General features: G+C 46.6%; 1 protein-coding gene across 1 annotated transcript; it reads right to left on the bottom strand.

The window, feature by feature from the left end:
* Window positions 1–1,390: 1,390 nt before the first annotated feature.
* Window positions 1,391–13,338, bottom strand: Zfp30 (ZFP30 zinc finger protein). The gene is given in 5 exon segments (NM_001446430.1): window positions 1,391–4,355; window positions 7,629–7,724; window positions 8,838–8,964; window positions 11,212–11,296; window positions 12,490–13,338. Coding segments are annotated over 4 exon segments (1,644 nt in total). The 5' UTR covers window positions 11,266–11,296; window positions 12,490–13,338; the 3' UTR covers window positions 1,391–2,988.
* Between the last annotated feature and the right edge of the window lie 2,059 nt (window positions 13,339–15,397).

The following is a 15,397-nucleotide window of genomic DNA, read 5'->3' as shown; positions in this document are numbered from 1 at the left end:
TAACTAGGTTAAATAGTCCCATAAATCTGAGTTATTTGTTTGGATAAGTTTTTAGTTTCATCTCCCAAGAAAGCACAAATTTTAATACGCATTTGTAAAAATCAATCAGTTTTTCCTTCCCAGTCCCTGCTCCCAGAATGAGGACTGAGACTAATTATTTATTAAGAGACACCTAAGCCGGGGCTGGGGATTTAGCTCAGTGGTAGAGCGCTTGCCTAGGAAGTGCAGGGGTTGGGGATTTAGCTCAGTGGTAGAGCGCTTACCTAGGAAGCGCAAGGCCCTGAGTTCGGTCCCCAGCTCCGAAAAAAAGAACCAAAAAAAAAAAAAAAAAAAAAAAAAGACACCTAAGCCACAGCTCAGGTTCATTCCAGACTATCTCGTCACTTATTTAACCCATTCAAACTCTTCTATGTCTTCCACATGGTTAGATACCTGTCCTCAGTTTCATGTGTTCAAGTCTGGGGCAAACCTCTTTTTCATTCTGAGTTCAGCTACCTGCCGGTTTATATCTGTCTCCTCAGGATTCCAGCCCGAATGTCTTGTGTCTCTCGCTATTTCCCAGAATCCTCTCTTCCCGCCAGTGTCCCACCTCCTACTTCCTGCCTCAGCTTATTGGCCGTAGGTTTTCTTATTGACAGGTGATGTGTTGAGGTCTGGTCTTTTCCTATGTATTGTAATGCTAAATATTCCACCACCACCCCCCAGGCCTGGTTGCCTAAGGGACAAGAGAATCTGCAAATACAATGTGACCCTGCTCCTTAATTTAAAACCATTGGTCAAATAAAGATGCTTACAGCCAATAGCTAGGTAGAAGAGACATAGGCCGGGTTTTAGGATGCCTGGGTTTGGGGTCAGAGGAGAACCGCAAGAAGAGAAAAGAACTCGGGTAGAGGACAAGACACCACGGGTTAGGTGCGTCATGGAATTTTGGCCGTGAGGGCTGGCCAATCAAAGTTCAGAGCAGGCCAGAGGGAACATTGCGAATCATCGTTTGGGGTTTTTGATGGGAAATAGATCCTAAAAGCTTAGATATGTAGGCATCCGCCCAGCTCTAGTGCTGGTTAGCGCTTATTAGAGATACAAAGGTTGTGCCTTGTTTCTCTGGTGACTGGTGAAGGGTGGGGTAGAAACCTCATTTGGGATACATATTTTCAACAACAGTGATGCTCGTGAGAGATTCTCTCTACACGCAGCATTAATATTCTCACTTAACTACAGTACCATTTTAAAAACGCATCACCCAGCAGCCCAGTTTGGAGGTGCTTGCCTAGAATCTCAGCAGTCAGGAGGCAGAGGCAGAAGTCAGTGAGTCTGAGACAGGCAGTGAGGGCCCACCTCCAAGAGAAGAAAACAAAACAAAAGAGAACGTTTCTTGGGGGATTACCTCAAATACTATCAAGTTTCAGATTTTATTTGAGAAGTTTTGGATTATCATACCTCAAAGACCCCAGTATACAGTGTACTAGTCAGGAATGGAGACACTTGCATTTGGTTCTATTTTACACTTAGAGTAGAAAGACCAGTGGTGTTGTGATGTGGTGCAGAGAAACAGCCCATGTGGGTGGTCACAGTGAAATAATCCACGTTTGACATCACTGCCCATAAAAAAGTCTTTATTACTTTTAAGAAAGTATTTTTTTTAAAAAGTGTATAAACAGGGGTTGGGGATTTAGCTCAGTGGTAGAGCGCTTGCCTAGGAAGCTCAAGGCCCTGGGTTCGGTCCCCAGCTCCGGAAAAAAAAAAAAGTGTATAAACAGATTTCACTTCCATCTTCAATATGCAAAAGGCTTAAAGAACACACGAGAAGGATTGTGAAGATCTGGCCTAGATTATACTTTTTTTTTAAGCTCATTTTTTTAAAAGATTTATTCATTTATTATATATAAGTACACTGTAGCTGTCTTCAGACAGACCTCAGAAGAGGTCATCAGATCCCATTACAGATGGTTGTGAGCCACCATGTGATTGCTGGGAATTGAACTCAGGACCTCTGGAAGAGTAGTTGGGTGCTCTTAACCGCTGAGCCATCTCTCCAGCCCTTGCTAATTTTTTTTTTTTTTAAATTGTTGGTGGTTGTCTCATTGGTTTAGAGGTTGGTTGCATCTAGTTAGGTGTCAATGTCACACTGTCCCAGTGCAAGGCACTGAATGCTTTCCTGTGCTACATTGGTGGTGAGATGAATCAGTGCGTTCAGATGCTGCCAGCCCGACCGATTTACTAGCAAGTACAAGCCAGTCTATCGCCCAATGGCTAAATTCTAAAGCCGTGCTTCTCAACCTCCCTAATGCCGAGTCCCTTTAACACAGCTCCTCCTGTTGTGCTGACCCTCACCATAAAATTACTTGTCGCTACTTCATAACGGTAATTTTGCTACTGTTATGAATCGTAATGCAAATCTGTGTTTCGATGGTCTTAGGTGACCTCTGTGAAAGAGTGGGTCTAACCTCAAAGGGGTCACGACCCACAGGTTGAGAATCCCTGCTCTATTGTGCGTTACAAAATGGGTTTCCTGATACAACCTCCTAATTCCATATGACTCTGCGTGATTCTGATGAAACTCTCTAATCGAAAACTGTACCTCGGGCTGGAGAGATGGCTCAGGGGTTTAGAGCACTGACTGCTGACAGTGTACTTATATATAATAAATAAATCTTAAAAAAAAAAAAAAGAACTGTACCTCAACCACTTTCAGTAGCTCTGAGAGCTTATGCAGGTAATGCACGCTAAACGACACTTCTTTTTATTTATTAATTTTCAAAATGAGTTGGTACCCTGACTATCCCCTTAGGTAGGCATACAGTACAGAATATTTTTTATACGTTTACGAAAGGATTTCCAAAAGTTTAACCTTTTTTCCTTTGACTGAAACCTCTTATGCTGTTACTCGTGAACACAGAGCAAAAAAGGACTAAAACCTTTTTTCCTTCTTTGATTTTCTAATTTTCTAACGCTCCTTAATTTGCAATGCAAGGGTTCGTGGAAGGATCCTTAAGAATTCTTATGAATTCGCTGATGGTAGGTGAGGTGTGAGTGTTGACGGAAGGACTTCTTACACTCGGTGCACTTGTATGGTTTCTCGCCAGAGTGGATTCTCTGGTGCTGAATAAGGGACGAGTGGAGCCGAAAGGCCTTCCCGCACTCCTTACAGTCGTAGGGCTTCTCGCCCGTGTGGATGCTCTGGTGTTGCGTGAGCTGTGAGAGGAGTCTGAAAGTCTTCTCACATTGCAGACATTTATAGGGTTTCTCCCCAAAATGGATGCTCTGGTGCTGAGTCAGCTGGGAGAAGAGCCTGAAAGCCTTCCCGCACTCCTTACAGTCATAGGGTTTCTCCCCAACGTGGATGCCTTGGTGGGAAATGAGCTCCGAGTACCGGCGGAAGAACTTGCGGCACTCCTGACACTCGTAAGGCTTCTCCCCAGTGTGGATGCGCTGGTGAAGGGTGAGGTGGTAGCCGCGGCTGAAGCTCTTGCCGCACTCCTTGCAGTCGAAGGGCTTCTCGCCGGTGTGGATCCTCTCGTGCAGGGTGAGCTGCTGCCGCACCCGAAACGCCTTCCCACACTCCTTGCAGTCGTAGGGTTTCTCCCCGGTGTGCAGCTTGTGATGCAGCCGGAGGCCCGTGCTGCACAGGAAAGCCTGGCCGCACTCCTTGCACTCGTGGCGCGAGCCGCCGCCGTTGAGCCTCTGATGCCGAGTGAGGTGCGCCACCTGCCGGAAGCTCTTCCCGCACTCGGTGCACCCGTAGGGCTTCTCGCCGGTGTGGATCCTCTGGTGGAGGCTGAGCTGTCCTCGGACTCGGAAGGCCTTCCCGCACTCCTTACAGTCGTAGGGCTTCTCGCCCACGTGAGACCTCTGGTGCCCTCGAAGGTCCAGGCTGCACGGGAAGATCTTGGCGCACTTCTTACACTCGTAGAGTTTGTCGGAGGCGTGGATCCTCTGATGACGACTGAGGTGCGCGCACTGGCGGAAGGCTTTGCCGCACTCCTTGCATTCGTAGGGCTTCTCGCCCGTGTGGATCCTCTGGTGGAAGGTGAGCTGTTGGCGCACTCTGAACGCCTTCCCACACTCCCCGCACTCGTAGGGCTTTTCTCCGTTAGCACTTTTCTGACAGAGGCCGACAGAGGTGCGTTTTCTGGACGGAGGTCTCTTTCCCGGGGTGTTTTTTTTCACGTGACTGAAATATACCCTACGAGAGTTCTCTTGTTCTTCAAATATTTTATATTCAAGATCTTTCCCAAAAAGGGAGTCCTCGAGGCCACGCCTCCTAATTCTCTCCATTATCTCCCACCGAGGTAAATTAATTCCGTAAGTGTTCTTTTCTGGAAATAACACTTTACTTCTGTATCTGGATTCCAGATCTGAAAGCAAAAGAAGATAAAGGCATGAGTCCGTCGCCCTAATCGGGATGAAATAAAGAAATAGAAGTAACCAAAACAAGCCTCTAGCAGGTTGTGACGTCAGCACTCGAGCGGCTGAGGTAAAAGCTTCAGGTACAGGCCAGCCTGAGATTCATCACAAGACTTCGCGCGAGACCAGGAAAAGAAGACAAAACAAACAGCTGAAAGGACTTAAAAGCCCCCAAAATAATCATGTGATTTTTAAAAAGGCTTAGGAAGGATAACGAAAATGGTCCGACTCAATAATCTAGGTGTGATCAAAATGTGAGAATCTCCGCTCTAAATTCATTTTTAAGTCCTATGTATTTCATATGCGTTTGCTCGCAACACGTTTGTGCAGGAGACCACCGAGGCCGGATCCCTTAGGAACTGGGGTCGTACGCAGTTGTGAGCCGCCATTCCGGTTCTGACTCAGAACTCTGCGACTGAGCTCACTTCCTCTGCAAGTCCACTTAGCACTTCTACATGCTGAGTTGGTTCTCAAGCCTCGCCACTTAAAACAATCGAATGGCCTTTTTTTCCCTTTTAAAGCTTTATTGAGATATGATTTGTTATAATTTTTTCTCTTTATACAGTCTCACTGAATAGCTAATGAATGACTCGTTTTTAAGGAAGAATGAATGAAGACCATTTCCCCATGAATACTATTCCCTGTGTTTATTATATCCACATTATTATCCCCTTTGCTCCTTATAGTGGGCACTCTATACTGCCTCCTCTAAACTACTAAATTAGGGACCAGAGAGTAGGGTCAGTGGCTAAGAGAGCCTGCTGCTCTTGCAGAGGACCCGTGTTCTGTTCCCAGTACCCATGTGGCACACAACTGTCTGTATTTCCAATCCTAAGGGACCTAGCACCATCTTCTGGCCTCTGCAGGCACAAATTACACACATGGTGCATAGGGAAACATGCAGGCAAAACAGCCTAGTAAATGCACACAAACACAGAGACATCTTTTAAAGCATTTGATACAGTCTTAGGTTGTTGTTTACTGTGATTTATTCTGAGACAGGGTTTCATTCCTGTTGGCCAGGCCTGCCTTGAGCCCAGCATGTTACCAAAGGTGACCTCACACTTTCTGATCTTCCTGCCTCCGTCTCCCTAGTATAGGGTTACAGGTACGCAGCACCATGTCTGGTTTTATGCGGCGCAGGGGATCAAATCCAGGGCTTCATGCATAGCAGGCAAGCTCTCTACACTGAGCCACACCCCAGCCTGATAGGTCAATAATTTTTAAAAAGAAAAAAGATATTTTTAAAAAAGAATTTATACCATATAGTAACATTCTCTGTAACATGCCCAAACTGGAAAGAAGTCTCCTTCAGGAGAAGAATAGCTAAGTAAATGACCCCGTACAAACACAACACAGCACCCAGAGGGACAACCCACGATACATGCAACAATGAGGATCGGTTTCCCTAGTGCACTGAAAAGGAAACAAAGCCAAACACACATACACATGCACACACACACACACATGCACACACACACGTGCATGCACACACAGATACATATCACACACGCACACACAACACACTCACACACGCGTGCACACACAGATGCATACCACAATACACACACGTGCATGCACACACATGCACACACCTCACACCTGTGCGCACACACAGAGACACACAGATGCACACAGACACACAGACACACAATTGAAAATAAAAAGGGTGAGATGTAGCGGCACACGCTTTGAATCCCGGCACTCAGGAGACAGACACAGGTGGATCTGTGAGTTCAGGGTCAGCATAGTCTACATAGTGAGTTCCATTTCAACCAGGGTTACAGGATAAGACCCAGTCTTTTTTTTTTTTTTTAACAGAATTTGACACTGTGATCAGTCTCAAGCTCGAGACTCTTCCGTAGATAAACAGGCTCTGCTACAAGGAGTTGGTTTATTTGCGCCCAAGTTTGACTATGACAATGACTGCGTTCCTGCAGGCAACTGAAGCTATTCATGGTTAAGGCGATGCCCTCCTAAGGAACTTGAGATGAGTGCTCTGGAATGTACAGAGACCATCTTGTACCTTGTACTGGATGCCTCGCCTGTCCATTAAAAGGCCCACAGCCTGTGGCTTAGGCCGGAAATAGGAAGTGGAACATCCAGGAAGCGGAAAGAATTCTTTTTTTTTCTTTTAAAATTATTTACTTATTTATTTTATATATATGAGTGTATCTTCAGAGGGCATCAGACCTCATTACAGATGGTTGTGAGCCACCATGTGGTTGCTGGGAATTGAACTCAGGACCTCTGGAAGATCAGTCAGTGCTCTTAACCACTGAGCCATCTCTCCAGCCCCTGGAAAGAATTCTAAGATAGAATTCTTAGAGGCACCTGAAATCTGCCCAGGAAGATGTGAGGAGAGACATGTAGTACCTGAGCACAGGTGACCTGCCGCGTGGCACGTTAAAACAAATGGGTTATCTCTAGTTGTGATCTAGTCAGAGAACAGCCTAGCTAGATGGCTGAGGTATCTGTAATATATTTGAGTCCGAGCCTTATTTCTGAGAGCTTAGGGCTGGGGGAAGAATCGGACGTGACCTTTACACTGGAGGCACTGGTGACTACAAGGCTGATGGGAGGGAAGTTTTCTTTTCAAGTTTCACTTCTCTTCCCCACCGACGTCTTAGGGGCGGGTCCTCCACTAAAGGATATAGAGCAGTCACACACTGTAGGGAGCTGCACGGCGAAGTAAAGATGGCGCCGACAGCCAGCCCATCCGAATGTGAATAACTTACCGCGCATGCGCAGGCTTGTCCCCTGTCAGGGCAGCTGTATGAAAATGAGGTGAATCTGGCGCCCTCCTGTGGTGAACAACAGTACTGAGCATGCGTGGGGTTTTGCACCTGACGTCAGTCTGGCTGGGGCAGTACTATGCTAATGGCAGTTCATGCCGCGCCAATCTCTGGAGGACAAGTAGCTGGGATGACAGTGGGGTGACTCGTGCCCCACCAATCCCTGAAAGAATATTAGCATACTGTTGTGTATATAAGGCCAACGTCTTTGCCGCTTGGAGCGGTAACATTTGAAGCTGTAACACTTGGAGCTGTAACACTTAGAGCTGTAACACTTAGGGCTGGCTGCTGCCGCCACAGCCTCCCTGTATCAAGAATGAAGGTGTCCTGCAATAAAGGCTGTTGAGAAGAATCCAACCGTGTTGCGTCTTCCTTGCTGGCCGAGGTGGGCGTACAACACACTGCTGCCTGTGCCAGCCGAGCACTTACCTTGGCTCCACCTTCTCTTCTCAGCCCTCACAATCATCCAGGGCTCCTTCCCTTGTTCCAACAGGCTGATCACATCTGGCTTAGAAATGGAACATCCTGCTTGAAAAAAAAGAACAGAATATATTTAAAGAATGATCTATTTGCCAGGTGGGAAGGTACATGGCTGTGACCCCAGCACCTCGGAGATAAAGGAAGGATCAGGGGTTTGGTGTCATGGCTACGTAGTGAATGCAAGATGAGGTACATGATACCTTGTAGGGAAGCTGTTGTTGTTATTATTATTATTATTATTATTATTATTATTATTATTATTATTATTATTTTCAAGACAGGGTTTCTCTGAGTAACCTTGGCTATCCTAGAACTCACTCTGTACACCAGGATGGACTTGAACTCAGAGACCTGCCTGCCTCGGCCTCCTGAATGCCGGGATTAAAGGTATGTGCCACCGTGCCCAGCTGTTTTAGATTTTTTTTTAACTTTTATTTAAATGCTTTGCCTGCATATGCATTATGTGCATGCAGTTCTCAGAGGCCAGAAGAGGGCGTTGGATCCCCTGGTACTGGAGTTGCAGTGTTGGTGAACTGCCATGTGGATGCCGGGAACCAAACCTAAGTCTTCTGCAAAAGCAGCCAGTGCTTTTTTTTTTTTTTTTTTAAACCCAGGGCCTTGCCCTTCCTAGGCAAGCACTCTACCACTGAGCTAAATCCCCAACCCCGCAGCCAGTGCTCTTAACCTCGGGGGCATTGCTCCAGAACCAAAAGAAAGACTCTATGTAGTCAAGTCTTTAAAACAGAGATGACTACCAGGGTGGAAAAACATTAAAACTAGGATTCTTGTAGGGAAAGGTTCTATTTTTGTTTACAACCCCATCCTTTTAAAAGGTATTTTTTTTTTTGGTTCTTTTTTTTCGGAGCTGGGGACCGAACCCAGGGCCTTGCGCTTCCTAGGTAAGCGCTCTACCACTGAGCTAAATCCCCAGCCCCAAAAGGTATTTTTAATAAAAGTTTTATTTTATAAAACTTATGTTTTATAATACATAATATATAATATAAGTTACATTTATAAAAGTTATTCTGTAAAAGCTAAATTATATCTATGAATTTGTTACGTGGGACCACACAGAGTGCCTGTTCTAAACCACAAGGAGAGGGTCTTGGCAGTTAGAACGTCAGCCCCGGGAACGTGGTTTGATGCAGATGAGCTTACCCAGTGACACTAGGTGGCTATAGTTCTCCAGCATCACATCTTTGTACAGATCCCTGTCGTAGGAACTCAGGCACTCCCACTCTTCCTGAGAAAAGTCCACAGTCACATCTCGGAACATCACCATACTCTGCAATGACAAGCCAGCGTACCAGCGTAAAAAATGGGGTAAAATGGGGGCTGGGGATTTAGCTCAGTGGTAGAGCGCTTACCTAGGAAGCGCAAGGCCCTGGGTTCGGTCCCCAGCTCCAAAAAAAAGAACCAAAAAAAAAAAATGGGGTAAAATGTATTGTGTATAAGGGTTGTGTGTGTGTGTGTGTGTGCATGTGAGTGTGTGTGCCTGTGTGTGTGCATGTGAGTGTGTGTGTCAGGGTGTGTGTGTGTGTGTGTCAGGGTGTGTGTGTGCGTGTGCATGTGTGTCTAAGTCACACTGTTCTATAGTTGTGAAGAGACACCATGACCAAGCTAAGTCCTGAAACAGCACTGAATTGGGCCTTCCTTACAGTTTTAGAAGGTTAGTCTATTACCATCATGGCGGGAAGCAGCCAGGCGTGACTCTAGAGCAGTAGCTGAGGGCTTCACAGTCTGACTCACAGGCAGCAGGCAGAAACAGACAGACACACATACAGAGAAGGCAGAAGAAGAGGGAGAAGCTGCACCTGCCATGGGCTTTTGAAGCCATAAAGCACACTCCTGGTGACAAGCTTCCTCCAACATGGCCACACCCCCTAATTCTTCTCATGTAGTTCCAATAACTCGGGACCACGTTTTCAAATATATGAGACTATCATGGCCACTGGGGACTAGAGAGATGGCTCATTGGTCAAATAGAGTCACCGATGTCATTTCCTCTCTACTTCAGTTTGCCATTTCTTTCTCATATTTCCCTTCCCTTTCAACAAGGAAAAGCTTACTTGGCTGGTGATAATAGTTTTGTCTGTTTCATATCTAATTTCTTCACAGATAATCTTTTGTGTTTTAAATCCGCCTGGCACACCCTTAACACACATCCAAATTATTTTCATTTTATCAGTCATCATCTTCTGCTCTTGCAGAAGACCAGAGTTCCCAGAACCTGTACTGAACACTCAGAACGCGTGTGTGCGTACATGCACTCAGACGCATAAATAAGTAATAACATTTTGAGAAAGTGTTTTAAAGGGGCTGGAGAGACAGTTCAGAGGTCAGGAGCTCTTGCTGCTTCTGAAGAGGATCCAGGTTTGGTTCTCAGAGCACACATGGTGGCTCAGAACAACCTGTGCCTCTGGTTCCAAGAGATCTCACATCCTCTTTTGACATCGAAAGCTCCCGCATGCATGTGATGTGCATATACACACCCACGCACACTCACATACAATAAAATTAAATAAATATATAAAAATAATAAAAGATGCTGAGCGGTGGTACACACCATTAATCTCTGCACTCGGGAGGCAGAGGCAGGCAGGGCTCTGAGTTTGAGGCCAGCCTGGTCTACAGAGTGTGTTCCAGGACAGCAGGGCCTCACAGAGAAATTCTGTCTTGAACATACATGTACGTGCGCACGCGCACACACACACACCACCACCACCACTACCACAATTAATAATAATAAATAAAATAAGTAAGACCATATATGTGCCTTGTATATCATATGACTTTTACTATGTCAGCAACTGAAAAATTTATTTATATATGTAGTTACTGCACACACTATAATTTCTATGGGGGCAGTGTTGCTTTAAGGAGGAAATTTCTGATCTTCAGGGGTTCACACTAAATAGGCCCATGTTAGGGACTGATTCGACTAGCGTGCCCTTGGATGAAGGTGGAGAGAAGAGTACAGAGGAGGCTCCATCGCTCAGTGGAACAGAAGAGACGGGTGTATCTGTAGGACCAGGTTCTGTTAGGAAGTTTCAAAGTAGCAGAGTATTTGTGCAACCTGACAGAATAAAAATGGCGGGGCAGCCGTAAGGGTAAAGGTGTTTGCTGCTAAGCCAGGTAACCCGAGTTCCACCTCAGAGACACACACGGTGGAAGGAGAATTGGTTATCCTTTGACCTCCACGGACACTTGTGGCACCTCCCACGCCCTCAAAATTGAGTAATGCAAATCAATCCATGCCTGAGCTCGATCGATCGCTAGGACCCACAAGGGAAGCTGAGGATTCAGGTTCAAACCTCAGGTCACACAAAGGAGAAGGAAACTAACGTGCAAAAGTTGGGACCGTCACATGTGTGCCACAGCACGCATAAGCCCCTATGTGCATGCACACATGTGAAACACAAATAAATCAACAGTGAGATCTATCTATCTATCTATCTATCTATCTATCTATCTATCTATCTATCTATCTATCTTTTAGGTCAGAATATCAAGTACAGAGAAATGAACTTACATGAGCCATGATTCTGGATTTGCAAGAACTGGCTTGTCCTTCATCAAGGATCATGACCTGGAGAAGCCGTTCACAGAGGCTAGAGCTGGAGGAAGAGGGTTCAGCCATGAGATCAGAACTGTCTCAGAGCTTCCAAAATTAAAAGTCAATGTGTCATCCCATTTCTCCCTTCTTATGCACAACCTGGCTTCCAACACACAAGCTGTGAGTGGTGAGAAAAGACTTATACAGAAATACATCCTCTGGGGCTGGGGATTTAGCTCAGTGGTAGAGCGCTTACCTAGGAAGTGCAAGGCCCTGGGTTCGGTCCCCAGCTCCGAAAAAAAACAACCAAAAAAAAAAAAAAAAAAAAAAAAAAAAGGGCTGGAGAGATGGCTCAGCGGTTAAGAGCACCCAACTACTCTTCCAGAGGTCCTGAGTTCAATTCCCAGCAACCACATGGTGGCTCACAACCATCTGTAAAGAGATCTGATGCCCTCTTCTGGTGTATCTGAAAACAGCAACAGTGTACTTATATATAATAAATGAATAAATCTTAAAAAAAAAAAGAATTATCTATTTAAAAAAAAAAAAAAAAGAAATACATCCTCCTCAAGACGACAGGGAACTCAGCTGCAAAATGTGGCAGTGAGACCTCAGTACGCACCAGGATCACCTAGAAGACCGGTTACAAAAGACTTGGGTAGGGTGGGTAGTCAGATGGCTCGGTGGTTAGGGGCACTGGTTGCTGTTTCAGAGTAATCTGAGTTCAATAGTCAGTACCCACGTGGTCCTTACAACCATCTGTTACTCCAGGTGCAGGTGACCTGAGGAAGTGCCTCAGTGGTCCCTCCTGCACCAAATCAAACATTTAGATAGCATGTTAGTCCTTAACAAATCACACATCAGCCTTTAGCAGAGGTATTTCTGTGTTAGAGAACCCTAAGAAAAACGGGGCAACTAAGTGTGTAGCACGTGGGTGCTACATAACCACAGAACCACAGGCACTGCACGCTAAACGAGGTCTCTGCCGCTGAAAATGAAGGGAAATTCTCAGACCCAAAGCCATGACCGGGTCTCAGTGTAGCCCAGGCTGGCCTAGAATGCCTGATCCTCGTGGAGCGGCAGCAATACCACTCACAGCTGAATGAAACATGTTCACAGACGGCTTTCAAAGAGAAGTTAATTAAACAAACTCATGTTCAACCCCCCCCCCAAAAAAAACCAAAAAACAAAAACTCAACCCCCCCCCAACCCCTAAGCATATTTCACAGCAACACAGAAGCACTAGAAACTCACACATAACTCGCTTATAAACAGAAGTCGTGGCTGCCTCTTCTGAAGAGGCAAAGTGAATTGAAGACACTCCAGGCCTTGTTTGTTTTTCTTTCGGAGGGGTCTCTTGCAACCTAATGTTAGGCAGCAGAGCGCCTTCTCCTCCTGCCTCCACCTCCAAATCCTGAGAGGACAGGTGTGTGCCACCACGCTCTCTGGCTTCACCCCTATGCTTTTCTGAACTTGATCAGAACCCCATTCCACGCGTCAGGGGTCCCGGCTGACCCCACTGGTATGTATCCCCGCAAGCGAGACAGACTGCAGCAGCCCACGGTCATCGTGCCCGAGTTTGCTGCTTCGGCCACCCTGCTTCCCCGGGTTACCACTCTGGGGGCTGCCCGGCCTCTAGGTCAGATGTGTCCCCGGCTTTCAGCTCCTCAGGTCTGCGGGGAATCTGAGGTTCTGCACTGGGTATCTCCAAGATGCAAATCGCGGCCCCCGCCTTCTCGGTCCTCAACCAGGCCGGGGTTTAGGTGTAGCACGTAAACCGCACCCACGAACCGCCACCCGAGTCCCAGGGATCCTCAGAAAAGGTCCCCGGAGAAGAGCGTAGGACGCAGAAGCACCGGGACCACCCCCGTGACGGACCCCGAAGGGTGGATTGCGAGTGCGCTGGCCCGGCAGCAGCGGTGACCCGGGCCTCTCAGCGCTGCCGCCGTGGCACCAAAGTGCTATGGGTGGTGATACTGAAGGCGCTGGGACATCAGATCTCAAACCAGAGACTGAGCGCCACTAGATTTGACTGGGTTCTGGGCTTCCAGAGCCAGGACCCCAGCTCAAGGACTGGGGCAAGGGATGGGAGGGCCTGTGTGCGTCTCTGCAGCAGTGCGCATGCGCGCAAGGGAACCGCGGGGAGGAGGGAGGTTTCAGTGGCATCTTGTGCGGGCCTGGACTGAGGGGGACAGTTTGACTCCAGGTTCCAGGGTTGGGCCGAAATGGCCAAGTCTTTAGGCTTAGAGCAGTAACTCTGGCGTTGGACAAACTGACTCCCTGATGCTTTGAGGTCCAGCATGGAGCACTTGCTGAACCACGTCCCTTACACTAGTTTGGACATCTATTGTTTGTTTTTTAAGCCGTGGTCTCCCTAAATGACCCTGGATTTCTTTCTTTTCTTTCTTTTTTTTTTTTTTTAATTTCTATTTTTCGGAGCTGAGGACCGAACCCAGGGCCTTGACCCTGGATTTCTCTGTGACCACCAGGCTGACCTTGGACTTGAATTGCTCCTCCAGCAAACTTCCCGAATGTGGGCATTAAGTGCACACACCATCACACCTCACCCTCTACCTGAGTCAGTTTTTACCAGTTTTTCTTTTCTTTTTTCTTTTCTTTTCTTTCTTTCTTTCTCTCTTATTTATTTATTTATTTTTCAGAGCTGGGGACCGAACCCAGGGCCTTGCGCTTGCTAGGCAAGCGCTCTACCACTGAGCTAAATCCCCAACCCCTCTTTCTTTTTTAAATATTTAGTTGAGACCAACTCTATGCAGCCCTTGCTAGCCAGCAATCTGTATAGACCAGGCTGGCCTCGAACTCAGGGACCCACCTGCCTTTGTTTCTGTGGTGGTAGAATTTGAAGGTGTGGGTTTCTTTTAATGAAGCAGGCTTGGGGTTTAATATAGGCTTCAGCATGAGGGTTAGGAGAGTGGCTCAGAATGACAGCACCTGAAATCATAGGTGTGGGTGTCTCTGAAAGAATAATTGATTGGTTTCCGCGGTATTCTTATGTTCTTGTGGTGGTTTGAATAGGTGTGGCTACTGTAGATTCATGTATTTGAACGCTTGGCCACACGGAGTAGCGATATTGTGTGTGTCCTTATTCAAGGAAGTGTATCGCTGTGAAGGCAGGGCTTTGAGGCCATGCTCAAGGTACACCACGGCTGCCTGCATGCCTCCACCTTTCCCGCATGATGACAACGGACTGAACCTCTGAAAGCCCGCCCCCATGAAATGATTTCCTTTATAAAAGTTGCCCTGATCATGGTGTCTCTTCACAGCAATAAAACCCTACGAGAGTTCGTACGTGAGGAAGAGTTTTCCTTTGGTCCGTTTCTTCAGTCTAACAGCATGTGTGCACAGATTCTTAATGAGTTATAATTTCTTTCTTTCATTCTAATGCCTATTTTTTTTCCAAGTTTTGGTTTGTGGGAACCCCTGAAGCCCAACAATGGTGGGCTCTGTTTATTTGAACGACAGCCCGGGCTGGCTTGGAACTTGTGATTCCTGTGGTTCAGTCTCTCCCTTCTGCTGGAACTATAGGTATTAGACACCACACTGGGTTACTGAATAGTTTGTCTTCTGATAGGTTTCTAACACTGATATTATTATTATTATTATTATTATTATTATTATTATTACTGAAGATATTATGGCATTTAATATTTGAGGCATCTGGAGAGACAGCTCAATACTTAAAGAACTGACTGCTCTTCCAGAGGACCCAGGTTCAACTCTCGGCACCAATATGGTGGCTCACAATTTGTCACTCCAATCCCAGAGATACAATGCCTTCCTCTTGTTTCTTTGGGCACTAGGCAATGCATGCAAGCAAAATACTCATACATGTAAAACGCAAAACAAGCCGCAGAGTGAGTTTTAAAAGAAAAGAGGGGGCTGAAGGGACGGCTCAGTGCTTAAGAGCATGCTTTGCAGAGGACCGCAGTCCAGTTCCCGGTTCCTAACACCCCCGTGCCTGCCCGACAACCATCTAAACTCCAGCGCCAGGCAAGCTGATGCCTCTGGTGCCACCTAAGTCTTTGAAGGCCTCTACCCTCATAGGCACAGACCACACACATGAGACTGCAGACTCTCGCTACAAGGGCCTGGCTGGCCTGGAACTCTGTGTAGACCAAGCTCCCCTTAGACTCACAGAGATCCA

Source organism: Rattus norvegicus, chromosome 1, assembly GCF_021556685.1.
Source record: "Rattus norvegicus strain SHRSP/BbbUtx chromosome 1, alternate assembly SHRSP_T2T, whole genome shotgun sequence".
Classification (NCBI taxonomy): Eukaryota; Metazoa; Chordata; class Mammalia; order Rodentia; family Muridae; genus Rattus; species Rattus norvegicus.
The sequence above is the reverse complement of the archived record's forward strand: the minus strand, read 5'-3'. Positions and strand labels throughout refer to the sequence as shown.